The sequence below is a fragment of the Chinchilla lanigera genome, unplaced genomic scaffold, assembly GCF_000276665.1.
Source record: "Chinchilla lanigera isolate Chin_1 unplaced genomic scaffold, ChiLan1.0 scaffold00083, whole genome shotgun sequence".
Taxonomy (NCBI): domain Eukaryota; kingdom Metazoa; phylum Chordata; class Mammalia; order Rodentia; family Chinchillidae; genus Chinchilla; species Chinchilla lanigera.
In genome coordinates this window covers 2,635,609-2,662,384 of record NW_004955484.1, presented here as the reverse complement: position 1 = coordinate 2,662,384, position 26,776 = coordinate 2,635,609, and the positions used below count along the sequence as shown (strand labels likewise).

The following is a 26,776-nucleotide window of genomic DNA, read 5'->3' as shown; positions in this document are numbered from 1 at the left end:
CCTGACTATCTTTTAGGTGTTCATGAGTTTATGCTTAAATTCTGATTGGATTACAGACTTCTTGCCCCTGCCCCAAACCATACCTGTTTCTCTGTATACCCCACAGAATTAAACATTAGGTGTCAATAAGGGTTAAGTTGACTAGTGGATTGGTATCTGTTCCCTATCTCTGTGATTTATGTTTTCCTAAAAACTAATCTTAAAAAACAAATTACTCCAGGCTATCATTAATCTCTTCCTGGTATACTTTCCTGCATCGAGATGCTCTGGAAACATATGTTGCCCAAACGCCATTTTGTGTCTTTGCATTTCTTCAAGTACCTATACTAAAGTAAGCCACAGTAAGTTCACCTCTGTTTTTTAATGTCTAAATGTAAATATTGTTTCATTTGTTTTTCAAACTGAACTATGTACACACAACTTGAGTCAAGAGCCGAGCAGGATGGTGCATGCCTGTAATCCCAGCACTTGGAGAGGCTGAGGCAGGAGGATCACATCAAGTCTGAGGCCAGCCTGGGCCACATAGTGAGTTCAAAGCCAGCCTGAACTACATAGTGAGAAGCTGTCTCAACCAGCCCCACAAAAAAAGGGAAAATAATTCTATGCATCTTACAAAAACCAGCATTCCCTGATATCTCACACCTCATTGAGAAAAAGAAGAAATCTTTTTAGTTCATTGAAATGTTTCTTTTGGGTTTACCTTATCTTGAACCAGCGTATTTATGAAGCTATTTCTTACATATAATTTGTAAGCATTATCTACTATCTATGACTTTGCACGGTGACCACTCCTCCTCCACCCCACCCCCGTCTCCCCAGCTGCACACACACTGCCCCTCCCCCCCAGTTCTGTCTGGCTGGGTCGTGTTCTGCTTGTACATTACTCACCCAGGTAAGCATCCCTGTGTGTGCTAAGGCACTTCTTTCTTGCACATTTTGCTTATCCCAGAATTAGTAACTGTCTCATTTTTTTACGTGCTTAGTTTGCTATGTACTTATCAATAATTCATCTCCAAACTCTCCCTCAAATATTTGATCCTTCTATAAATACACCGAACACTGCAATATACTAGATACGTTATCTTCAATCTGCTGTCTCTGAACCCAAGCTCCCGAGGCGCCAGTGGGCCCTGGGCTATCTCTCTAGGGCTGCGGCAGTGAGCCCTCCATCCATACCCGACCCCTCACTTCCCGTGCTGAGTCTAGTCCTCCTCCTCCTTCGGCTGAAGGCCCACTTTCACGTGTGACTGGTGATCGGGATTCAGAATCCGGCAAGAGCCGTTTTCTTGGTCATTCTGCAGAGGGTGGCGCACTCTCCTCCCGTTTCCAGAACTGCTCCTCAGAGTGCGAGGCCGCCCCGTCCCCCCCTTCATATGTGACCCGCGTCGTCTCTCCGAAAGCTGCTGAGGTTGCTCTGCCCCCGGTCTTTCTCCCTTCATCAGCTCGGGTACTTCGTGGCCCACTCCACGTAGGAAAGTGCTCACCTTCTCTGGAGAATAAACTTCCAGCTTTCTGCTGGGTACAGCAGCGGTAATATCCTGCTCTGCAAACTAGCAGGGGGAGCCTGGGCACCCTAGAAGCCATCACACGAGCCTCTCCCAGAGGTACTGGGGACTGCTGAGTCCTGAGCCATGCGGGGCTCTGCAGTGGCCCTTTCTGTTTCCCGACTGCCAGTGCAGGCTCAGCTTATCAGGCCCTGTAAAATCAGCCACCTATCTGCTTCCCAGAGCCCACATTCCCCTGCGACATTATTTCTTGCACAGTCACGCCTTTTCAGAGAAGCTCTGTACAGACACCGGGTGAGTCTGGGGAGAGAGGAAACCAGTGTGTTCAGCCCACTCTCTCTGGCAGTCTTCCATTTCTTCCTTTCAAAAAATCTTTTTGCTTAGGAGCACTCACATCACAGTCTAGCTTTTCCTCAAACTCCCTGGCGTCTCATTCGGAGGCTGCTTCTGGCTCTTCCCCTTGGACCCCGCTCCAAGCACTCGCTCCTACCAAGGCCCAGGCAAGTGGGCGGCCAGGCTGTCAGCCGCGCTCACGCTAAGCTGTGTTCTCACCTCTGGCTCCCAGGTGAACCCACCCATCCGCACAGCTGCGATTCCGGGCTCGCGCCCCAATCTTTCCTGAGCACTGCTCACATCCCACGGCCCACAAGGCTCTGCAGTCCCTGTCTCTGGCACCGATGCAGATCCCAAACTAAGCATCTTTTCTCTTAGAATACAGCACTGCCACCTGCCCAGTTGCTCAAGGTGGAAATCTAGGAATCAGCCAAGCTTTGTCCTCCTTCCTCAATCCCACATCCAATTTATTAGCAAGTCATACTGAGTCTCCCTCTCAAACATACTGGGACCTACCCATCTCTCTCCACCTCCAGTACCACCCTCAGAGCAGGCTGCTGACCTCTGACCCCTGTCCTAGTCTCCCAGCGGTCTTCCCACTTCTACCCTGCCCTCCTGCAGTCCTTCCTCCCGAACAGCCAAGGTGATCTTCCTGAAGTGCGAACCAGAGCATGTTGCGCTTTATTTTGTTTTTAGCATGTTGCTTCTCAATGCCCTCTGAGGCTCCCTACTGGAGTCAGGATAACAACCCCAATTCTTTCCCACAGCCTACAAGTCCTTGCCTGCTATGGCCCTAATATCCTGCAACCTAGTTTTTTTGTTTATGTTATTAAAATATTTTACTAATTTTTTAACTGACATAGTAATGGTACATGTTTCTGGGGTACAATGTGGCATTTCACACTGTACCCTAACACAATGTATAGTGATCAGATCAGAGTAACTGGCATATCTATCACCTCAGATATTAACCTTTTCTTCGTGTTGAGAACCTTCAAAATCCTCTCTATGTGCTATTTTAAAATATTCAGTTAACTGTTTCCTACCATAGTGACCCTACTATGCTACAGAACATTAGAAGTCATTCCTCCTCTTTTTTATTGGTACTGGGAATCAAACTCAGGACCTTGTGCTTGCCAGGCAGGTGCTTGTGCCGCTGAGCTAATATCCCTGGCCCAGAAATTATTCCTCCTGTCGAACTGTACATACCTATCCATTTCTATACCCATCCTCTGTGCCTCTCTCTCTCTCTAATGAGATAAGGTCAGCTGGGCATGGTGGTACATGTCTGTAATCCCAGAACTTGGGAGGCTGAGGCAGGAGGATCACTGAGAGTTGAGACCAGCGTAGGATACAAAGTGAGCTCAAGGCTGGCCTGAACTGCATAGTGAGACGGAAGGAAGGAAGGAACGAAAGAAGGAAGGAAGGAAGGAAGGAAGGAAGGAAGGAAGGAAGGAAGGAAGAGATAAAGTCTTTCCTACACAGTATAGGCCAGCTTGAATTTGCTGTATAGCCCAGGCTAGCTTCAAACTCATGATCCTACTGCCTCAGCTTCCCAAGTGCTAGGATTATAAGTATGCACCACTGCGCCTGGCTACCCACTCTAATTTTATTCCACTCTTCCTGCAAGCTGTGTTCCAGCCACTGGCCTTCCTTCACCCCTTCGAAGCGACAAGTCACTTCTCTGTGGGCTGCTCCCGCTGCACGGGGTGCTGCTCTTCTTGCCGCTCTGGCTGGCGGCTCCTTCTCATCCCTCGGTCCTCAGCCCTTCAGCATGGCCTTCCCAGTACACTTCCACCACCTCCCGAAACCCTCCCCTCCTGCTCTCCCTGCCCCATCAGCTTTGTTTCTTCTTTAATATTTGTTATGATTTGCAATTACTTAATTTTTCCCCACTCGGCTGTCAGGTCCACAAGAGGAAGGAATGTGTGAGCACCGAGCGGGGTTTTTTTTTTTGGGTTTTCTCCGGTACCAGGAACCGAACTCATGATCTTGCGCTTGCCAGGCAGGCGCTTTGCCGCTGAGCTAAATCCCCAGCCCCAGCTAAATCCCCCGCCCCAAAGAGGCGTTTTCCCTGATTGTATTTTTTTTTTTTTTTTTTGTTTTTGGTTTTTCTCCGGTACCGGGAACCAAACTCATGACCTTGCGCTTGCCAGGCAGGCGCTTTTGCCGCTGAGCTAAATCCCCAGCTTGAGCGGGCTTTGAAACGCATTAGCCAAGCAAGTGAACAAACAGCTCTCTTTCTGATCAGTTCTGGGTCTCAAACTACTTCTGTTTCAACAAAAAGTTAATCCTGTTATGAAATCCAAGGGTTTTCAGGAGCTCGAAACAGACTCAAGATGCTCCAGAAATTTCTGCTTATCATGAAAAGCTGAAACTTCATTCCAAGTCTGAGGCTATGACAAATGAAACGACAGACCCTTTCAGCCAGGGCTAGGAAAAGGAAGAAATGCATACTCACCGATCCCTTTGTGAGGATCAGGAGGACAGGACACAAACTTCAGCACTTCCGCCCGTTTCTCTCTCAGGCCCCAACGATAGAGGATTTCTCCATAGCATTTCTTAAAGTCATCAAATTGCTGGGTGTTGGCAGGGTCCAGAAGCCTGAGTAGAATTGAAAATATTTCCTATTAGTTCCTTAAAGAAAAGACAAGCTTGAAGCTGGGTGTGATGGTGGTGCAGGCCTGCAATTCCAGCACTGTAGGGGGTGCTGAGGCAAAAACATTGTGAGTTCAAAGCCAGCCTAGGCAAGTCTGTGAGACCCCAACTCACAATTTAAAAAGGGTGAGGGACGTAGCTGAGTGCAAAGGCACTGGATTCCATCCCCAGGGGGAGGGGCGGGGAAAGGGAGAGAAGACAGAAAGTGAGGAAGAGAGAGGAAGGGAGGGAGGGAGGGAACAAAGCAAAAAGCTTGATGCCACATGGCACTTAATACTGTCTTTCTTAAAGCAAGACGCCTGCATTTGGAGAACTGAGTTCTGGAACTGCAGCTATCCCCCAAAAAGGTGATTACCGTTTATTTTTGTCATGCTGGTCGCGCTCCCTCTCCCGAGGGTCACTGTAGGTGAGACTCCCGAAACGGAGCTCCTCTGGAGAAGATTCTCCCCATGGGGAGGACATATGCTCAGCCTCCCTCCCAGCTGGAGAAAGCAAAGGGGACGGGAAGATGGGCGTCAGAGAAGGCATGAAAAAAAAAAAAAAAAAAAAGAGAAGGCATGAAAACCGTTGGAAAACCTCACACTACAGAGTATGTGCAACTGATTCCCTACCAGACTGAAGACTCAGATACATAACTAGACAGAGCTCTTTGTCCAGGTGTTGTTACTAAGGGAACTGGGTACTAAGTACACATAATGATGAAGCAAACTATGGTACAGTTATTGCTACAGAAATATTATGTAGTGGTTATTTATAAATACTTGTTAAATGACATGAGAAAATGTGCTTGATAAAATTAAAAGCAGAATATAAAATAGCATATATAGAATAAACGCCCATAACATATATGTGTATATACATGCATACTCTCACATACATATTGGAAGAAAATGTTCTAGAATTTTTTTTTTCTTTGGTACTAGGAATTGAACTCAGGACCTTGCACTTGCCAGGCAGGTGCTGTGCCGATGGGCTATATCCCCGGCCCAATGTCCTAGAATTGTTATGGTTGGGATCCAATTGTTATGGTTGGAATCCCCCCGAAAAAGCTCACTGAGTTGAAGGCTTGGTTGTTGATAGTCTTCTGGGAAGTGACTGGATCATAAGGTTTCTCACTTCATCAGTGGGTTAACCCACAGATGAGGTCATCATTTGCGGCTTTACTGGAAGGTGATGGGAAAAGGTGGGGCCTCGTTGAAGGCAGTAGATCACATGGGTGTGACCTGGGGACCAAATTTGGTCCCTGGTCCCTTCCTCTCTGGATCTCTCTCTTCTCTCTGCTTCCTATGTCTGAAACACCAAGGTTTCCACCACCAAAGTCTGTTTCTACCTTTGCCGTAGGGCTAAGCGCAATGGAGCCAGCTGACCATGAACAGAAACCTCCAAAACCATGAGCCTAAATAAACCTCACCTCCTGTATGGTATTAACCTGTCACAGCAACAGAAAGCTAACCAACACAAGAATGTTAATGCATGTTATTCCTAAGTGACAGATCAATAATTACTATTTTCTTCTTTACTATTTTTGGCTTTTCTTCACTGAGCATGTACTATTTTTATTTATTTATAGTTTAGGAGACAAGGTCTTACTATATTGCCCAGGGTGGCCTTGAATTTGTGAGCTCAAGTGATCCTCCTGCCCTAGTGTTCTGAGTAGCTGGCAATATGGGGATGTAATACAGTACCTGGCTCATCTATAACTTTCATAATCAAGAAAATTAAGATCGTTTTAAAAAATGAAATTTCAAAAATCCAGGAAACACAAAGACATCTATTCACGAAACAGACATTATGGCCAGCTGGGGTTGGGCCTAGCTTTATTTCTGTAAACTCTCTCTCTCTCAACCGAAAAAAGTCATGGACTGAGACAGACGATAGGGAACATCGCATGATCACGGAAAGGGGCACGTGAAGCAGACAGAAGCAGGGTTAGGTTTTTGGGGTGAAGTGTCACCAAGTCCCAGCATCAATTTTTCATGGTTATAAGGCTCAAAGCAACCCAGCAAAGTACAGACCTTGGAGAAAATGGCCCATTCAACACCCAAGGCCAGGCCTTCCTGGCAGCAGCAACCCTATCACACCACATTGAGAAAGGAGTGAGACGTGAAGGCAAACACGGAGAGTATGTGCCGGCTAAAGATTAGGCAGTGGTTTAGACCTGGAGTGTCGTCCCCACCACCCCGCCACCAGAGCCTCAAGTGCTCAGAGACGGGGCTTTGTGGAAGGGGAGTGGACCAGGCTGTGAATGGACTTGCTGTTAGGAGGCGGCCACCGGGTGTGGCCTGGAAGGGCGCCTCTCCCTCCCCAGCTCCTCTGTTCTCTCTCTGCTTCCTGGCCACCATGACACAAGCCGCTTTCCTTCACCACCTCTTCCTGCCTTGGGTCTGCTGACCACGGACCGTAGCTATGAACCCAAATAAGCCTCTCCTTTCAGTTGTGCGCGGTGGGTACTGCGTCCCAGCGACAGGAAAGTGACGGAGACAGATTACATATGCACAACTTGCGCACTGCTTCTACAGGACTGACTATCCAGCGCAGGCAGCATCGCTCCCAACCAACCTATGTTCCAGCCACTGGTGCTGAGGCCTGGGTCAGACATACTGGAGCAGGATCCCGAGGAGGTAAAGCTGGGCTGGATGGAAGGGGACACACAGGATTGGCATCAGAATGTTGTTGCACATCACGGCTTACATTATGGAAATCAGATGCAAATGTGAAAGGCGCATACGTACATATCGACTATGGGACACCATGAGATTGGAAGATCGGTTAGGAAAAGACCCGGAAGGGTTTGGCAGCCCCTGAGGCCGAGACTGGGCTTCAAACACGCTGCAGAGCATAGCCAAGGTCTGAACGTCCCGCAGCCGGCAATAATGCGCCAACCTGAAGAAACAGATGTGAGGAGAAAACAAATGAAAAATAGGACGGAGGAAGGATGACAGTCATGGTCATGTGGTTACTGCCACGTGGCAGGGTGTGCCTCAACAAGCGCATCAGGAGCTGGGCCTTTACAGATCCAGGGTCTGACCACTGTGAGTCTGGCCACATTTGTTTTGGAACAATGGACATCGGAAAGTACAAATGAACTAAGTATCCACTGTAAAAACTCTGGTCGGCACCCGGGCTTGAGCGCCAGCTCAGATGCAGCTTTCCATGACCACACAGGCCAGCCAGACACTGGCGTGAGCAGCCCGCATGCTCTCAGGCCCCGACTCCAAGGAAGACAAACTGCTCTTCGGGTCACTCCCACGTACGCCATTCGCACAACCTAAAGCTGTGGGAACTCGCTCAGAGAACCACTTACTGACTGTGGACATGGAATTACACATATGAGTTTTTTTGTTTTCATTTTTCCAGCACTAAGGATTGGACTCAGGGACTCGTGCATGCGAGGCAAGCACTCTACTGCTGAACTGTACTCCTAGCCCTTTTTAGATTTTATTCTTTTTCAAAATTTGAGACAGAATATCACTCCATTGCCCAAGCTGGCCTTGAACGTGAGATCCTTCTGCCTTAGCCTCTTGAGTAGCCGGGATTACAGGCATGTGCCATCACGTCTAGCACAAATATGAACTACTAAGTAAGGCTGACAAGGAATATTCTTACCTTTTAGGCACTCCCGTCCCTTTGCCTTTCGGGACTACCAGACCGTGAGTCAGGGTCAGAAGGTCTTTGCTGCTGTCACGAAATAATGTCCCTTCCTATCACTCGGTGCCTAATATTTTTAAGTGTTTTCACACTCACTGTCATGTGAGGGTCTCATGTGAACTGTATAAATTGCATTATCACCTCTGCATTAAGGACGAGGCAATGGGATAGGAGCAGATGTCCCAGGCCTGGCCTCAGCAAGCAAGGAAAGAAAACCCCAACCCAAGGGACAGAAAGTTCGCTGCCCAGGCCCTGAGCCTTGATGCTACGGACAGCCACGTGTCTTACTCGGTGGGAGATTGGTTTGTGTATTATAATTATAGCTTGCCATATTTCAGTGCGATAAACTGAACACAAACTCAACGTTTTCATGAGCTGCCTAAGAGTGTGGAGGAGTCCTTGTATTGGGAGAACACAAACAGCAATGCACAATTCTCTACCCTGTTCCCAGGGACCAAACCCCACCACATCCAAGAAGAAACTTATCATCTCTAGCACTCTGTGATTTACAGATTAAAACATGAATCTCTGAAGATGCGAGAGTCTGAGGGTCACAAATCCTTGCCATAAATGACAAATATGGCTCTAATTCCCTCTGTGTAAGAAGTTCATTCTGCACAGAGGTTACTGCAGAGCTAAGAGGAAAGATCCTGCTTCTCGCTCTCATTCCTCAGGCTTCTGCACCTTTCTCTTCGGCAATAACGTCTAATGCACTTACAGACCGACAACTGACATCACTCATTTGCCTCACGTTTAGTTCTCAAAACGTACAGGGACTCCAGCAGCTGTCGTCCAAACGGATGCCGAGCCCAGGGTGTTTCCAAATCTGGGTCAGACTTCGGACCAAGGCAAAGGTCTGTAGCTACGGCAGCCAGTGACCAAACCTGGGCAGACCAAAGAGAGACGCTAGAGAGGACAGGAACAGAAACCAAGGAGGGAGCCACCTGTCCTCCACCTACAGTCAGAAGCCTGGCATCTGAAAGGCACTCAAAGCAGGAAGCTTACTGAGGTTTGGAACTTTAGGCCCTGCTCAGACCTGCTGAATCAGAATTTGCATTGTAAACAAGACCCTCAGGGGACCTGTGTGCACTATTAAGTCTGAGAAACATTAACTTCAAAATTCTTATTAACAAAACTGCAGGGAAATGACAGCGCAAAATCACTTCAAGGGATCATCTGTTTAACCATTAACTCATGACATTTTCAGTTGTTGCATTAGTGAACTCGCTTGGCAAGGAGCAAAGAAGGGCGTTCTGTATAATGTCTAAGAGCTGTCCTTTCTTAGCCAAATAATGAAAAGGTATTGCTTTCAATACAAAAGTTTTCATATATTCTCTGAGGTTAAAAAAGAGTAAGCCAAGACTAAACAGACTTGGCTTTCTTTTTTGCTGACAGCAAATCTATGGAGCGTCTCCAAACCTGAAATCTCATGGGGCTCAGAAACGTTCATTAAATGTTAAGCCCAAGGCTCACACTGAACTCACCACAAAGCTTCTCGTCCCTGTGATACCTTTAAAAATCCAGTATTACAGTACTTTTGCCGGGTGTGGTGGCAAATGCCTGTAATCCTAGCACTCGGGGGGGGGCTGAGGCAGGAGGATCATTATGAGTTCGAGACCAGCCTGGGCTACAAAGTGAGCTCAAGGCCAGTCTGAACTCCATAGTAAGACCCTGTCTCAAAAAACAAAACAAAACAAAAAACAGTACTTTTGGTAAATCTTTCGTAGTAGCATCACTGTATACCCACTAACAGGAAAACACTATCCTAGATTCTGTGTAAGTTCAAAAGGAAACATATAAGCTTTGACTCAAGGAATTTATAATCTAAGAAGAAAAAATAAGCAAAAAAATGCTAAGAAACATCAGACATGCAAAATCAATGAAATTACACAGGACCAACATATTTGAAAAGTACAAGTATTATTTTAAAAGAGAAACTTGAACTTTATACTCATTTCTAATCAATGACCCAGTGAATGGTTGCTAGAAGAAGTTAATACGTTTCTGAGAGGATAGATTTTCCACCCTGGCTGACTGCCTTGCCGTGTTACTGCCTCCCGTCATAACAAATATTTCCTAAATGTCTTCAACAGACTGGTGCTTGCATTTATTTCTGCAGCTTTTAAAAAAGCAGTCAACATCATCTTCAACATGGCATAAAGAACAAAAATAATTCTTCAAGTGCTGTCTCCACTACAATTTCTCTGTCCCTGTAAAGAGGATCACAGCACGAAGGGTGATAATTTGAACAGAGCAGTTGTTGCACCACATAGTGGGCATTTCGCACCTGCCAGCTGCTATTAGGCTTTGTAGATACCGTCTCATTTAGTTCTCAGAAGGAGTTTTGAGCCTACATGGCTTGCCTAGGCTCACATAACAAGAAAGTGCTGCAGCCGGTGTCTGTCTGAAGTCCCGAGTCTTCCCGCTTCACTCAGCCTGCCCTGCCCTTCCAAGTCAACTCTGCCAGGAAAGTACTGTGAACTCCAAAAACAAAAAACTCAATAGAAGTAGTTTTTCCTCAGGGAATGTTTTTTTCAGACATGAACCTTGGGTCCACCTTACTATCGCATTCACCAATCTTCTCACCAACCTATAAGGAAATTATTCTTAGGGTTCTCATTTTAGAAACATACTCCAAGGCTGAGTCTAAGAGAACTTGCTTCTGCTAGGAAGCCAAGTTGCACCGAGGTCTTCTGCTATAAATTCTGCACTGTTGCTATTAGCTCAAGTTTTTTTTTTTTAAACTTAGTTTTTACTTTTTTGAGACGTCTTGCTATGTAGTTCAGGTTGGCCTTGAACTCACAGGCATCCTCTTGCCTCAGCCCCCTGAGTGCTAGTACTACAGGTATGTGCCACCATGCCCTGCCCAACTTACTTTTTTAGTGTTCATACATACTAGGTGACCGGGGTCTTAAAAATCAAGGAAGAAGTTTGGCACTGATATGTTTGGAGAATTATAGGGCAAATTACTGAGCTGACAGAACAACCACCAGTAATTTCCATCGCTCAATTTAATTCTCACACTAAAGAATAAGAGTGCAGTAGTGACAGAGAGTAGACTAGTGGGTGCCTAGGGCTGGGGGAAGAAGGTATGGAGAAGTGACAGCTGCGGGCCCAGGGACTCTGGGGAGTAATGAAAATGTTCTAGAGCTGTAACTCTGAATATATTAAAAGCTGCTCAATAGTACATTTTAAATGTGTAAACTGCATGATATGCAGACTACATTACAATAAAGCTGTTTAAAAAACTCTATAGGAACAGCTTGCTTTAATACATTGCTGTGCTCCTCCAAAGATGAAGGCAATTTAAATTTTTGTTAAGATTAAATCATATTTTAAAACTGAACATCTCTAGCTAAAGGAACACTTTGGTAAATATTTTATGAAATACTTTTTCAAGTTAAAAAAAAAGAATTGAGGGTGCAAATGGCAGAGACACAGATATTACCAAATTTAGGTATGTAGCTGGGCGTGGTGGTACACGCCTGTAATCCCAGCACTCAGAAGGCTGAGGTAGGAGGATTGTTGTGAGTTCAAGGCCGGCCTGGGTGACGAAGTGAGCTCAAGGCCAGCCTGAACTGCATAGTGAGACCCTGTCCCAAAAAGACCAAAAAAACCCACACACAAAAAAACAAAAAAACCCCAAACTTAGGTATGTAACAATCACTGTGGTACTGAAATAGAAAAAAGACACAGTAAAAAAAAAAATTTTCAATAAATACTTTAGGATCTTTGCAACTAAGTGCTATACATACAAGCAAAATATCCAAGGGCCTTGGGAAGCTGCTCTAGCCCTAGAGGTTGGTACAGAGAATGGGAAAAGAATTGCAAAATAGAAAACACACCTTGAAAACATTGCTAATCCATAACTACCAAGTGAAAACAATCTTCTCTTACAGAACAACTCAGAGCTCCACTCAAAGAGATGCACGGTACCTGAACAAGATCCTTCCTTCCAACAAGCATGGCGGAAGTGGCATTCTTCTGACACGTTTCCTGAATATCATTCACGTTCAATCTGAGAATTTTTAAAAAGAATAAAAGTGTTTCTCTCCACTCAAACTCCCTAAGTCCTCCTGGTATAACGCTCTGAAAACTGCCTCTCTGGTTGTCACTCGAAGTATGTTACTGTGTGTTGGCCTCAAGCTCCTTTCCCTCTGACACAAGGGGATTAGCTAGAGCTGAAGTTAATAGGGCTGCGGGTTCCTGCTTGGGGAAGGCGAAATCCTAACCACTTTGAAGTCAGGAAGACAGGCCACATCAAATACTAACGTTCTGACTGGCTTCTCTGTGGCATTCCCAAGGCTTAGGGGATTTAAGTATGTGCAACCATGACTATGATTTCCACACAATGAATACTGTGCTGTGTATGTACTACAAAAGAAATCTTTTCATTATGTGTTCAAGTTCAAGGAGTGGGGGAACCACAAGCTGACCTCTGCAAGCTGCTCACCCACCTCCCACTTCCCTTGACCAACGTAGCTTTGTTTGGTCTGTTTTCCGTATTAGGTACGGGAGGCTGAATTCTAAGCTGGTCTCCAAGATTCCTGCCCCCTGCCATATAAGCCTTGCACAATCCCTTTCCTCTCAATTCAGGTGAGACCAGTGAATACTGATGGGATATCATGCCCCTGATTATATTACTAAGCAGTTGACTCTGAGTTTGTTCAAAGGCAGACTCTCCTGGGTGGGCCTGACCTAAGCAGGTGAGGCAGGTGAAGAAAGATGAAATTCACAGAAGCCTTCTACAGCAGCTGCAAGGGTCTGAATTCTAACAACTGAATGAGCTTAAAAGAGGACCCTGAGCATCAGAAGAGACCACCATTTGGCCAATGTCATGATTTCATTTGGGTGAGATCTGACGCAGAAGCCAAGTGAAGCCATACCTAGAATCCTGACCCATAGAAACTAAAAGGTAACAAACGTATGTTGTCCAAAACTGCTAAGTTTGCAGTAATTTGTTATGGAGCAACAGAAAGCTAATACACTGGGCTTTTCCTGAAACTGCTTTTTAAAGAAAAGCTTCTAATGTTGAAAAAAAAATTGCCAATCCTAAGACATGAGCATAGCATACTTGAAACCTTGAACTTACATGTACAGTTCTCCCAGAGATTTGTGAACAGGAAGGAGGCACGAAATGTCCTGGATGATGACCTTCCCAGCAGCCTTGATGGGTCGATTGCCAGAGTCCGAACCTTCGCGCTTACTTTTCCACCTCCTCGATTTCTGGGGGAGATGTCAAGATGTAACTAATTGGGACTTTGCGGGGTGGGAACCTATAGTTGCGGAGCTCATCATGTTTGCATCATTGGTAATTTGCAGAGACTTTAAATTACATCATGCTCACAATTACAAGAATCAGCATCTGTAGGAAACAGAAGGATGACACAGGGCACTACACTCTTGAGCCAAAATCCTAACAGGAAAGTACTGCAGGGCTATCTACACTCTGCAGGGGCTCAAAAATCCATACCAGGAAGCCAAAATTAATGAATTAATTTTAAAACAGCAGGTAAATAAGTTAGTAAAGATCCCAAAAATGTCAGAGAAGAGTGGATTTTAAGGTTGAGTTCAGTACTAGGTTCAAAGTCATTGCCTGAAACTATCGAAGTTTTTTCTTCTGAGGAGAGTCTGTTGGTATTTTAATGCAGATACAGCGGTGTGGGCTCTGCAAACCTTAAGCTCTGGAGGAAGACAAAGAAATGTGGCAGCTTGAGGAGAATGATCCTGTTTTTCTAGTAGACCCGAGTGATTTCTAAAAGCGATCATTTTAGAAGGTCAGAAGTACCTGAGTCAGAGGACTTGGGTAATGGACACAGGAGACCAGGAGCCAGTGCCCCGATCCCTAGAGCAGCCCCCGTAAGTGGCTCTCTGTAAGGAATCTATATGTGAAATGGGAAATGTCCTGGAAAATGAGAATTATTAAGTGTCACCCCACCTGGCATCTTCCAGATGACAACCAAATAAGGGAGCAGTACTGTACTTGATATTATTTCATTTCCAGAAGCTAACAAAGAGGTCACCAAAATGAGTCAACTAAGGAAAGGAGTGACATATTTATTAATGACCAAGACGAAAAGGAGCAAGTGAAAAGAGCCTGCAACAGGGAGTCAGAAAACTAAGGCTACCTGGTCTTCCTCTCAATATAACCCCGGGCAAACTCATTCTTTACTGCAGATTTGGTCTCATCCACATCACTCCTGCTGGCTGACAACTTACAGCTGATGGTGAGCTCTGCTGTCCAATCTCACAAGGTCAGCAAGGGGACAGTAAAAAGATATGGGTATAAACTACACAAATGGAAAGGAACAACCTAAAAATATCTAATTATTATGAAAGCATACAAACTCTCAGGAATCTACAAAAACTTATTATTTAGATTACTCACAAAAAATTCATTTTGTACAAGTGATTTTTATATAATCACTCTTTCATGAATTAGTCTTGGTCTAACCCCAGACATTCATTTCTGACCACTGGTGTCCCGACTAATCCCAAAGGTGCCCAACGTGTGTAACTTCCTCGAGGGCTGGCATGCGTCTTGGGCCTTACTAAGCCCAGGATACCTTGACTTAGGGCAAGTAAGTGAAGAAGTTTAACGGAAACATCTGTGAACTGTTTATCGTAATATGTAAGTACATACGCTACACTATCAATTTGGAACCTTAGCCCACTTGATCTTAAGAAGCAGTTCTATTACTGTTTCCTACTTATCTGTACGAGTTGTGTGTGTGTATGGTTGTTTTTGTTTATTGTGGCACTGGAGATTGGACGCATGGCCTTCCACTGAACCGCCTCCCCAGTCCTTTTTATTTATTTACTTTTAAATTTTGAGGCAGGTTCTCCCTAGGCACTAATTTGCCCAGGCTAGACTCAAACTCTCAATCCTACTGCCTCCGGCTCCTCAGCAAGTCATTATTCTTGATTAAAAGTTTAATCCAGTATTTTGGGGTAGCCCTTCAATTCTCTAGTGTCCTTATTCTTTTCTAGTTATGTGATACTATCAACAATACTATCCTTCAGCTACAAACATCCTGGTTTGGGTTCAGGTAAGGCAAGGACATGTTAAAGAGCAAACAGCCCATAGGAATGGGCTGGAGCCAGGCAGTGTTCACTGACATGCAACAGCTGCAGTCACAGGTGGACTCCATGCCATGCATGACCTGATTAGGGAGGGTCATTTAATGCACATCTGCCCTGCAGCGACAGTGAACAGCACGAGGTGCGTAGCTAGCCAGAAACGACATGCTCACAGGTACCACACGACTGACCACCTCAAATGAGACTCAGGGCACTGAAACTAATCACTGCTATAAAGATTCCACCTGGAATGGAATGTGATCTGTCTAACTTAGGCTTTCAGGTGGGCTGGAAGGCTTCTAAGCACTGTTCCAGGAAGTTGCTCTGGCTCCTTGTTACAAAGAGAAAATGAAAAGCACTTGAACAATTGAACAACTCAGGACAGCTGAAATAGATGGAGGCATGGGGAAGATGGAGTCTGCCAGCATTTAGCACACGCTGAAAGAACTACAATTTCCTGGCTTTTGAAGCAAAACTAATAAAAGCACATTACTCATTACATGAAGGCTTGCGTCAAAGTGGCTCATGTGCGAGTAGCCTGGTTCGTGTGGAAACTGATGGTGAACGCTGCAAGGGTACAGATGTTTGACTCAGGACTTCAGGTCTTGCCTGTTGTCATGTCACATTAGCCCCTGCTGAAGGACGGCTCGCCCTGAGGGGCATGCAGCTCACCAGAGCTCCCTGGTATGGGGATCGCCTCACTGTATAAGGGCATGTGAGGCCTACTCAAGGTCGGTTACACAGCTGGGATTGGAACAGGTCCATCAGACTGCTGAGTCCATTCTTGTTAATTAGCTTTTCAGTATTGTATATGATTTTAGGTTAACAAGGACAAAAATTAAGTCCTGACAAAGCTATCTGTTAATAGGTAAGTGGTCCATTTTTAAATATTCATTTCTGTACGTAGGAGATTAACATTTGATTCGAGTATTTCCTACCTCACACTACCCTACAACTACTGAGTTCTTCAGTCACTCTTCTGCTGAGTGTCATGACTGCAGACTCAGACTGAGACTGTGTTTCAGGCAGGGTTTGAGTCTGCCCTGCATGTGTGTGTTTAGGTCAGACAGATGAAAACTCAGAGTCTGAAGAGATATCTTAGGTCTTTTTCTTCCGCCATTTGCAGTCTTGGGTTACAGAGATCAGTAGGAAGAAACTAGTGTGTGCTGTCAGTAAATGCTTCATGAAAATATAAAGACAGTGGTCTTTAACAAGTTTGTGGAACAATCCTTCACTGAAGTAGGGAAATCTGTATTTCCTGGAGTTGTTGAGACACCAGCCTTCCAGGATTTTCGACCTGATCTGCACTAGATGAACAGGAAGTATTTCCTGGAACCTTGCTCTGCTGTCTCTAAGCTACAATTGAAAGTGGTTCCACAACATGGGAACACCCTGATTCTAGCTGCGACTAGGAACCAGACTGTAAAAACCACTATGGGACAGCACTAGTAGTTTTCATTAATCCAGCAAGGAATAACTGCAAAACACTGTCAAAAATTCTTCTTGTTTTTTTTGGTACCAGGAATCAAACTCACAACCTCGTGCTTGCTAGGCAACTGCTGTGCTGCTGAGCTATATCCCCATGTTAAAGTTCTTAAGGTACTACAAAGCAGTGCTAATTTTTGTTGTGTTTTTAAGTTGGTGGTTGGCTTTAAATATGAAATGTCTTCCTTTCAGGCTATAGGGATCACTCAATAATCCTAATGATTAATTATTCCAGAGATTCAAATATAACAATGCTGCCTAAATCTGGATAATCAAGTACTAGTTGGGGCCTTACACCCTGGCTGTTCTCTAACAAAAAAAGATGAACAAATTTTCAGGAACTTTCCTCCAGGGGCCGGGGATATAGCTCAGCAGCACAGTGCCTACGTGGCAAATGTGAGGTTCCTGAGTTCAATTTCCGTTTTTTTTTTTTTTAAAAGGAGATAAGGAGTTTTCTTCCAGGACTTTGGCAATAAAAAAATTTCCATTTCATCCACACCTCTCCTAAAACTGACTTTACTTTGAGTATCTTGCAGGTCATTTTGGGGAGTCTGTCTTGTCTATGCAACAGATGGGGTAATGACATATGGACTTCTCCCAGGACTCGGGTTTCAGAGAACACTGACCCTCTAGGCTAAGGCAGATTACTCCATCGGGTTAAGGAGGAACGCCATGGGCCACACCCCCCTCCCCCTCTTGCCTTGCTCCAGTCCCACTCTGACGGGCTTCAGCGTGGACGTTTTTCTGTGCAATAAAATTGGTACTTCTGGGAGGCAAAGGACTCTTTCTCTTAGGTCTTTTCAATGCTCCATCAACAGAAAATGTCCCTTTCCCACAGAATTCATGAGAAGGGACTGAGGGAAGAGACAAAGCAAGACAGACAAATTATTACGTGATGAGCTCCAGGATGCCCCTCTTGAACATCCTGGGAAGGTGTTTGTGGCATATGGCAAAGAAGACGGGGAAGAAGGGGGAGGAGGCATTGGTGCGAAGAGCACTGAATGACAACCAACAGCCAGCTCGCAACTGTACCACCAGTGTTACTGCTACAATCGGAGGCAACATCAATGCCAGTAAATGGGTTAAATGTAAAAACAGCCCAAGAATAAGCCACCAACTGCTTCGCAGCAACCCCGTCAACAATGCATAATCAGTGCAGTGGGCAGGGAGCCAAAACGAGCTCCTATTTAAAGAGCAGGGAGAGCAGGGACTTCCGGAAAAGCAGTGGAGCTTCGGCAGTTGGGTTGGTGAGGACCAGCTTTGTCAGTGGCTCCCCTGGCAAGCTGCTGGTAGCAGTGGTACTTACTAATCGGGCTCCTGATTTCAACTGGTTTTATATAAAAAGGCTATAGGACGGTTCCTCTAAACATTTCTTTACAGCATGTGAGACTGACCTGAAGCCTCAAGGCTGCCTTGAGGTCGCCTCGGCACTACTGAAACATGAAGGGGATGGGAGGAAGACAGCAGAGGGGAGATGGCCAATAGGAATGAGTCGGAAAGCAGGAAGAAGAGGGGACAGCTATCGCAGAGGTTTATTGGCAAATACAAAATACTGACGGTAAGGAAAAAATTTGTTCTGGAAAATTCCCAAAGGAGAAAAATAGCTTATGTATCGTGCCAGTGAAGCAGGTGGGCACACGTCCCTCTCTAAGCTAGACCAAAACTATAAAAACAGAGGTGTCAGAAGCCTCTTGTATCTTCCTCTGCTCCCCCCATGCCAAAGGTAGGCGTTTGAAACCCCATGGCGTTATAGAAATGCTCCAAGTGAAATCAGGTAAGTTAATGTCATCTGATTGGAGTTCCCGCCGAGAACCCACTGTTAAGTTTCATTTGCAAAGCAGTCCAGCTGTGACCCTTCCCAACATTACCCACTGGTGACCCCACAACGGAACAAGGAGGCAGTCCTTGGAGCTGGACTCCTCAGAGAGAATTTATGGTTGCGGGTCTTGAAAGCCAGTTAGCCTGTCATTTCAGGTTCCTCAAAGCCAGGCAGGTGGCATTTTATTCTTGGGCCTTTGGGCAGAGACAGGATTAGTTAAGGAGAGCATTTGCACAGCGCACAGTACCGGGAAGTCGTTAATGGCTTGTATGGACCAACGTCGCCGGGCAGAGCGAGGAGACATCTGTGCGTGAAAACGTTACACCCAGGAAAAGGGAAGAAAAACACCGAGAAAATTAAAAGGGAAAAATATAGAATAATATGAAAGCTTCCCCCCACATCTGCTGTTTTAAAGGTATAGCTACCACAAAACTGGGAGCAGAACAGCGGAACTATGAAGCTGCGGCACATCAGTGCTCCGACTCCGTTACCTCCCCACCCCTACCCAGCACACTCCAAACCCAGCTTCAAGTTCATTGCTCTTCAGTCACGTTCCAGGACACAAGGAGGCTAACGTCAACACGGCTCTGATAAAGGGACTATACAATCAACAGCTGAGGTGTTTGAACAAGGGCAAAGAGCACAATGCCAGCAGAGAAACAGGGAAAGACTCTGTGTAGTCCCCTCTCCGTCCCTTTTAATCAATGAGAAGGAAATGGTGACTCAGGGTACATTCTCATTCCCCAAAGGGAAGAAGCTCGATACCCGATAAGGGGGTGTGTGTGGTTGGGTGGGGGCTGATGAGAAAATTGCATGTGTGGACAACGGGACTTCAGGGCCACTTTCAGAGCTGGGGAGCGCAGAGCCCTGGAGAATTGAAAGAAGGAGGAGAAGGAACACTCTTGAGGGCATTCTGGCTAAGACAGTGGAACGGGGAGCACACAGCCTTATTCTGGAGATCGGAAGGTGATTTACTAACACAAAGACCCCCAGGTTTTACACCAAAACAATTTTTAGTAACATACACTAAAGCAGAGATGAAAGTGATTTTTTTGGTGTTTATCAGGTAATGCCTAATGTTTATCACAAGTTCTGGGCCTTCTGATTTATCCTAGAATGAACAATAGTTCATCAGCTATTAATAGCTGGTCTGCTTGCTAAATTCATTCATGTGAGCATCTCTTTGCTTTCTGACTTATGAAATTACAGAGATTTTAGGCCTCTCACATTTTTAAGATTTTAGGGAAAAAACCTTGGAACACTGGGTGAATACAACAATTTGACCCAAGTAGGGCAGGCTAAAAACATAAGCAAAACAAACAACTGTGTCCAAATGGCTCTTCAAAGAGCCTTTATAATCTCAAAAATACTCTGGAATTCCTTCATTGCTAGATCTTCTAGAATGCATCTTTGCTATTCCTTCATTCTCCCTCAATTAAAGCTCTCAGGAAAAGAATAGAGATCTAAAAAGGGAATATAAGTATGCTGGAGAAAAATTGGGGCTCAAAAAAATTTAGTAAGCTGGAAATGCTTCCTGAACAAAAATAATAAAGTGCTACCATTTGACAGGTGAAATGAGACTCCTGAGGCCTACAAAATGCTCCTGAAGGAGTAGCAAGCTCTGCACGGGAGATGTGGCAGCCTGTGTAGACATCATGGCAGAATTCCACGACTTAGCACTTCCTCCGCCCTACTTAAATAGGATGGGCATAAACAAGTTTTAGACAAGGTTTCTTCAGATTCACCATGAAGTAACTGACTTTAATCATTTTTGTTTTCTTAAATAGGATGAACAGCATGAAATCTTTCTAGATCAAAAAGTGGTCAATTATCAGCACTTTCATACGATTTAACCTAAGAATTACTGTATGTCAATCATTACAGTGTGTCTCCCTCGTCCACGGGTTCTCACTGTCTTGCAATGACCTATGTGATAGTGAAACACTCAAATCTACCTCCATCATAATTTAGGAACTTTTCTGTATGTATATTGTATATCAATACATGTGAGATTATAATAAAAGTGTCCTCCTATTTTATTTTGGTCACTGCTTAAAACTTAAAGACTGCATGTTGTTGTCAGACTAGGGTACTAGAATGGCCTATTTTCTGTGGAGAAGTCACATGTCTGGAACTATCCCAAACTAAGTATCACATTCCTTCTGCCACCCCCCAGATCCTATCAGCCCCTTGCTCTGGTCCCTCATGAGGACTATGGTGTTTGCAGCAAAAGAGGCCAGATCATCAGGGACATGAACACAGGTTCTACCAATGCTTTTACATTAGAAGAGGTCCCATCTTGGAAATGGAGTTCCCTGGGCTAGAAATGGGCTTTACACACTACCACAAAATCAAAAGTGCTGGTGAGTCTATTCTGCCCAATTTACATTCCAAGCACAGGCAGGCAGCACTTGACATGAACAGAAGGGAAATTCAGATTTGCCTCTAACTAGATCTCCTTAGCCTAGCCATGACATTAAGGAAAATTCTCACATTTGTTCAACCATGAGTGTCTCTGGGTTTCATGGCAATTAAGTGCCTTAATTCCAAATAGTTATCAAATTATCTATCCAGTTACCTGCTAGCCTTCAGAAAAAGAAAAATAGAGTTAAAAACTTGGAAAGTAAAGAATTTAAGGAGGATATGGTTAGGCAGGTGTTCCAGTGAGGTCTGTCACAGCCAGGCGGACAGAACTCCATCACAGATGTGAGGAAGGGGACTATGGCAAGTTGGCCAAGAAGGCAACAAACAACCATTTCCTCTACTGACTGAAAGGTTCTGCCACAACACTGGTCCTGTCTCAAACACAAGCTGCCGCCACTCAGTCACATAAAGCTCTAAGGCTACACAAAGTCAGTCAGGGCTGGTCAGCTACCACAAGCCAAGGGTAGGCGCTGCACTGCAATACAAGTGAAGACATTTCCAATACTGACAGAAACTTGGCTTCGGATTTAAAATTAACTCAATTTTTAAAAACAAATTAATTTATCATTTCTCATTTAGCAGGGAATGATACTCAAGAATTCCTAAGGACTGAGTTTATGGAGTAGCTCAGTGGTAACTATTTAAACACCATGTCAGCTAAAACCTGTTCAAGCCAGATTCTCAATCTGACAACACAGAAAGAATTCTTATAACTGTTCCTATGTTCTGCCAGTGTTCTCTAAACTGCCGCTACCAAAGGTTTCTGCCAGCTCCGTGATAACTACTTTAGGGAGGATGAGTTCTTTAATAACTCTAGAACATAAGGACAAGTCAGGTGATATTTGTACAAATTGAAGCATTCTAAAGGGCATTTAAGTGTATTCTTAACGGAAGTACAAAACCTTTTAGATATCAATTTTAAAGATCTTATATAACTATGAAGTTCCAAATATATCAAAACCCCAGCTTTCAAAATATTCTTTAATTTGTTGATAAATATCAGAATGGCCAGGAGGACCTGAAGCTGTTTATTCCAACTGAACTAACGGGGAGCAACTGGATGGATGGGAGTTACACGGTGGGGTCACACGGAACATGAAAGACTGTAGTGCTCAGCCCTCCTTTCCACCACACAAGCCACACTGGTTAAAACCAGCAGAATGGAGCATAGCATCAGCCTTTCATGAACGGACTATAAAAGTAAAATAATATACAGGGATTACTCAACTGCTGTGCACAGCAGGGAGGGATATAAAGAGTAAAAACCCAGGAGAAGGGTAAGAATCAAAGGCAGTAGCCTGGGCACTTACCCGCTCCTTGTAGTAGAAGGAGCTGATGGAGACCTGCTCTTTCTCGCTGCGAGTGGGGCTCCCACTGTATAAACGAAGATTGCCAGGGGCCTCTGTACGAATCTTCATTGGTGCAATCAAGCCAGTATGATAAGCAGACAGGGCCGAGAGAGATCTGTCATTGAAAATGAGAATTATCCATATGTGCTGTAGTCTTCATATTTCTAAGTGGTACTATTCTTAGCACTTGATGAAACCAAGAGGGAATGACATGGAAAGAAAAAGGAAATTAAAAAAAAAAAAGAACCAAATAAAACTTCTAGAACTGAAAAATGCTTTATCTGTAGACAGAATGCTTCCATGATTGGATACAAAGATAATTCAAAGAAATCTACACACTGCTAGAATCAATTAGTAAATTTAGTACTTGCTTCAGCAGCACATATACTAAAATAGCAATCAGTAAATTCAGACACAAGGTCAATCTATACAAATCTGTGTCCATGTATTAGAAACAAATATTAGTAAAATAAATAGTTAAAATGCTTCATCTATAATAGCATCAAAACACTGAATATTTAGGAACAAATTAAGTAAATCACATCAAGTGCCTAGGAACAAATTTAATTTAAAAAGTACACTAAAAATACAAAATATTGCTGAGAGAAATTAAAGAAGACACACAAAAATAGAGTGTATGAGGCAAGTGGGTTAGAGGATTCCACATAGTTAAGATGTCAGGTTCCTCTGAAGCAATCTAGAGTTAATACAATTTCAATGAAATAACAGAAACAGGGTTGTTTTGTTTTTTTTTTTTAAATAGAAACTAAGTTGATTTTATAATTTTAGGGAAATACAAAAACATCTAGAATACCCAATATAAAACTAAACAAGAATAATAAAATTAGAAGCATTCAACTATCAGATTTTAAAACTTGCTATACAAAGCAATATTATTACAAATTCAACAAAGGGAAGCGTTCCATAACTGGGAGAACAACTGTTTATCTCCACTGAATAAAACCAACTCTGACCCTTAGCTCACACTGTACACAAAATGGATCACAGACCTTAAGTCAGAAACCATAAAGCTTTCAGAAGAAAATGTAGGAGTATATTTTTGTGACCTTGGGGTAGATAAAGGTTTTTTTAATCCAACATGAAAAATCACTAACCGTAAGATCAAAAAGTGATAAATTGGGCATTATCAAAATCAAAAACAACTGTTACTCAAAGATCACTAAGAAGAGAAAAATAAGCCACTGATTAAGAGAAAATCAATACACATCTCCAACAAAAGATTTGCAATGAAAATAAATATCACAAATAAGAACTACAGTCCCCCCAAAAAGTGCACAATGCTTGAAAGGCAACATCACGAAGAAAGATACCCAAATAGTCTATGAGCCCGCAAAAGCTGCCTGGCCCCGTTAGTCATGATCATGGAAACGCTAATTAAAACCACAGCCAGAGGATATTTCGTACCTACCGCAGGAACAGAGGTGGAAAGATTGGCAATACACGGTTTGAGACACACTGGGGCAATCAGTGCTCTGGAGGAACATGGACGAAGGCAAAATGGCACAACTGCTGCGCACAACATTTTTGAAATTTCTAATAAAATTTTAAAAATGCCTCTATCCTGTGACCCACAACACCACTCCTTGAGTAAAGAAATTACTATGTAAGTCCATAAAGAGACTTGTACTCATAACAGCCCAAACTGGAAACAGTCCAAACGTCCATTGATAGGAGGATGAACACCCTGTACCATACTTACAAAAAGCAATTACTGATACATGCAGCCATGTGGATCAAGTTCAACAACATTAAGTTGAATAAGGTAAGTCAGACATAAAACAGTTCATGCTGCGTGATTCTATTTCAGTGAAGTTAAGACGAGGCAAAACTACGCCAGGTACATTGGTGCACACCTATAATCTCAGCATTGAGAAGACTGAGGCAGGAGAATCATCAATTTAAGTCCAGCTTGGACAACATAACAAGACCCTGTCTCAGAGAGGGAACAGACGGTGTTGGGATGTAGCTCAGTAGCAGAGCTCCCTGGGATTAAACCTTCAGTACCACCACCACCAAAAAAAAGGCAAAACTAAACTGTGGCGATAAAGTCAGGACAGTAGTTTTTCCTCTGGGTGATGAGGGGCTGGAGAAAAGGATCAGGAACTTCTGGGAGTGAGGATAATGCTCGCTTTCTTGATCTGAATGTCGGTCACCAAGCAGTCTACTTCAGACCTGTACACTGTTCACTACATCTCAATAAAGTACTGCTGGCTGAACAATGTTCCCAGCAGAACATATGATCAAAATCCAGATACAGATACTCATTGTTTCCCTTTGAGAGCAGGTGATTGTTTTCTAGTGTAGCCTTTCCAACAGCATCTGGTGCAGTGCAGGTTTCCTGGTTACTGAAACCCAGATCCTGTGGGTTGAGGTCTCCTCTGCCTGGATTAGTGTGGAGTCTGGCAACCTCCCAGTGGAGCAGGAGCGTGCGCTCATGCACTGCACTCCAAGGTTTCTTCCTAGCCCGGCGATTCATTCCTAACTGTCCTGGCCAATGACGCTGTATCTTGCATACTGCATGTTTGTAGCAGGAAGGTTTCCAAGGTATCTCGATCACTGCACCACAGAGCAAGTACTCTATATGTTACTGTACACCCTTAAAGTTGAACAACCGGGGTTCACAGGGAATTAAGCACTGCTCATGCACCAGGCAGTATGCTCAATGCCTTTACAAGGACCTGCTATTAGTGTTTCCAGTAGGTGTTATTAGCACCCCCACATCGCTGCAGAAGAAAATAAGGCCATTTAAATAAGCTTCCCAGTATCACAGAATCACAAGACCTGGACAGTGGGCACACGGGCCCGGAAGGTTTGGGCCTCAATCCATAGCCCTATCTGCTACACTAGATTTCTTGTCCAGATTAAAAAAAAAAAAAAAAAGCACAAAAATAATGAAGATGACATAAATATGTTCTCTTGTTAATAGCAGCTCCTTGTACAGGGGAAAGAAAAGGAAGGGCTTTTGCATTTTAACTTACAACTTCACATTGAGTTTTTCTAACATACTTTTTATATAAATTATACAGATTTTGATAATATTAGAAGTGGCATTCATTATAATTATTAAAACTGATTGCAGAATGTCCGTAGTCTGGAAGCAGTCTGCAGTATTAACTCATAAAAAATACAGTTAATAATAGTTAATAAAATAGTATGTACACAGAATTGTATCTCCATTATTACTTTCTGCACTGTACAAAGCAGAGACAAAGATACTTGAAAGGTATCCAAGGCAAAATCGTGAGGGTTACCTGATTCTCCTCGTGTGGATGCAGTACACATCCCACAAACACCAGGCCTACGCAGCCCTCTGCCCTGTTTCCTCAGTCTCTGATTCTTTGCTATAAACACCTGGTCTTAGGTGAAATTACTTTGAGGAGGTTGGCTCAATATTTTAAGAATATTTTCTTAGGATACTGGGTTTTTTGTTTGGATAGGAAAATTAAATTTTGCAAAAAATGATGCTCCCCTGATTTTGCCTCTGCCATTAATGGTAATACAGCGAATACCACTTGGTCATGACGTATATTCTTGATGATTTGCTGCATTCTGCTTGCCAGTATCTTATTGAGGATTTTTGTGTCTGTGTTCATTGGGGAGATTGGCCTATAATTCTCTTTCTTAGTTGGGTTCTTTGGTTTTGGTATCAGGGTAATGCTTGCTTCCAGGAATGGATTTGGGAATATTGCTTCCCTTTCAATGTCATTAAGGAGTTTCAGAAGTAGTGGTGTTAGGTCTTCTCTAAATTTCTTGTAGAATTCAGTAGTGAATTCATCAGGGCCTGGGCTTTTCTTTGTTGGTAGGGTAGGTTTTTAATTACATCTTTGATTTGATTCTGGTTTATTTAGGATTTTTATATCTTCTTGATTCAGCTGTGGTAATTCCTCTGTATCTAGAAATCTGTCCATTTCTTCTGCATTTGCTATCTTATTAGAACACATATTTTTGAAGTAGGTATAGATTATCTGGATTTAGGCAGGGGCCATGATTTCACCCTTTTCATTCCTAATTGCGTGGTTTTGAGTCTTTTCTTTCTTTCTTTTTTTTTTTTAAATAAGGTTGCCTCAGGGTTTGTGAATTTTATTTAATGTTTCAAAGAACCAACTCTTTAACTCATTGATTCTTTGTATTTGTTTTAGTCTCCAGTGCATTAATTTCTGCTCTGATCTTTATAACTTCCTCCCTCATATGATCTTTTGGCTTAACCTGCTCTTCTTTTTCTAGAAGTTCATGATTCAGCATTAATTTGTTTATTTATGCTTGCTTTTTTCCCAATTTGGGTATTTACTACTAAAAATTTCCCTCTTAGGACTGCTTTTGTTGTGTCCCATAAATTCTGGTATGTTTTATTGTCATTATCATTTAATTGTAGAAACTGTCTAATTTCTTCTTTAATTTTATCTGTGACCCATTGGTTGTTCAGGAGGGTACTATTTAATTTCCATGTGTTAATG

At 43.6% G+C, this 26,776-nt stretch overlaps 1 protein-coding gene across 2 annotated transcripts in view; it reads right to left on the bottom strand.

The window, feature by feature from the left end:
- Positions 1-26,776, bottom strand: part of Wdr59 (WD repeat domain 59) — a 91,497-nt gene that overhangs the window by 5,617 nt on the left and 59,104 nt on the right. The window contains exons 18-26 of one of the 2 annotated variants that reach the window (XM_005403454.2): positions 22,263-22,416; positions 18,776-18,832; positions 13,237-13,370; positions 12,081-12,162; positions 8,916-9,028; positions 7,229-7,379; positions 7,056-7,128; positions 4,852-4,978; positions 4,300-4,442 (exon numbers count right to left, since the gene is read on the bottom strand). In XM_005403454.2, the coding sequence (XP_005403511.1) occupies positions 4,300-4,442; positions 4,852-4,978; positions 7,056-7,128; positions 7,229-7,379; positions 8,916-9,028; positions 12,081-12,162; positions 13,237-13,370; positions 18,776-18,832; positions 22,263-22,416 (1,034 nt within the window). The remainder of the gene's footprint in view (positions 1-4,299; positions 4,443-4,851; positions 4,979-7,055; positions 7,129-7,228; positions 7,380-8,915; positions 9,029-12,080; positions 12,163-13,236; positions 13,371-18,775; positions 18,833-22,262; positions 22,417-26,776) is intronic. The other variant, XM_005403455.2, reaches the window with a different exon arrangement.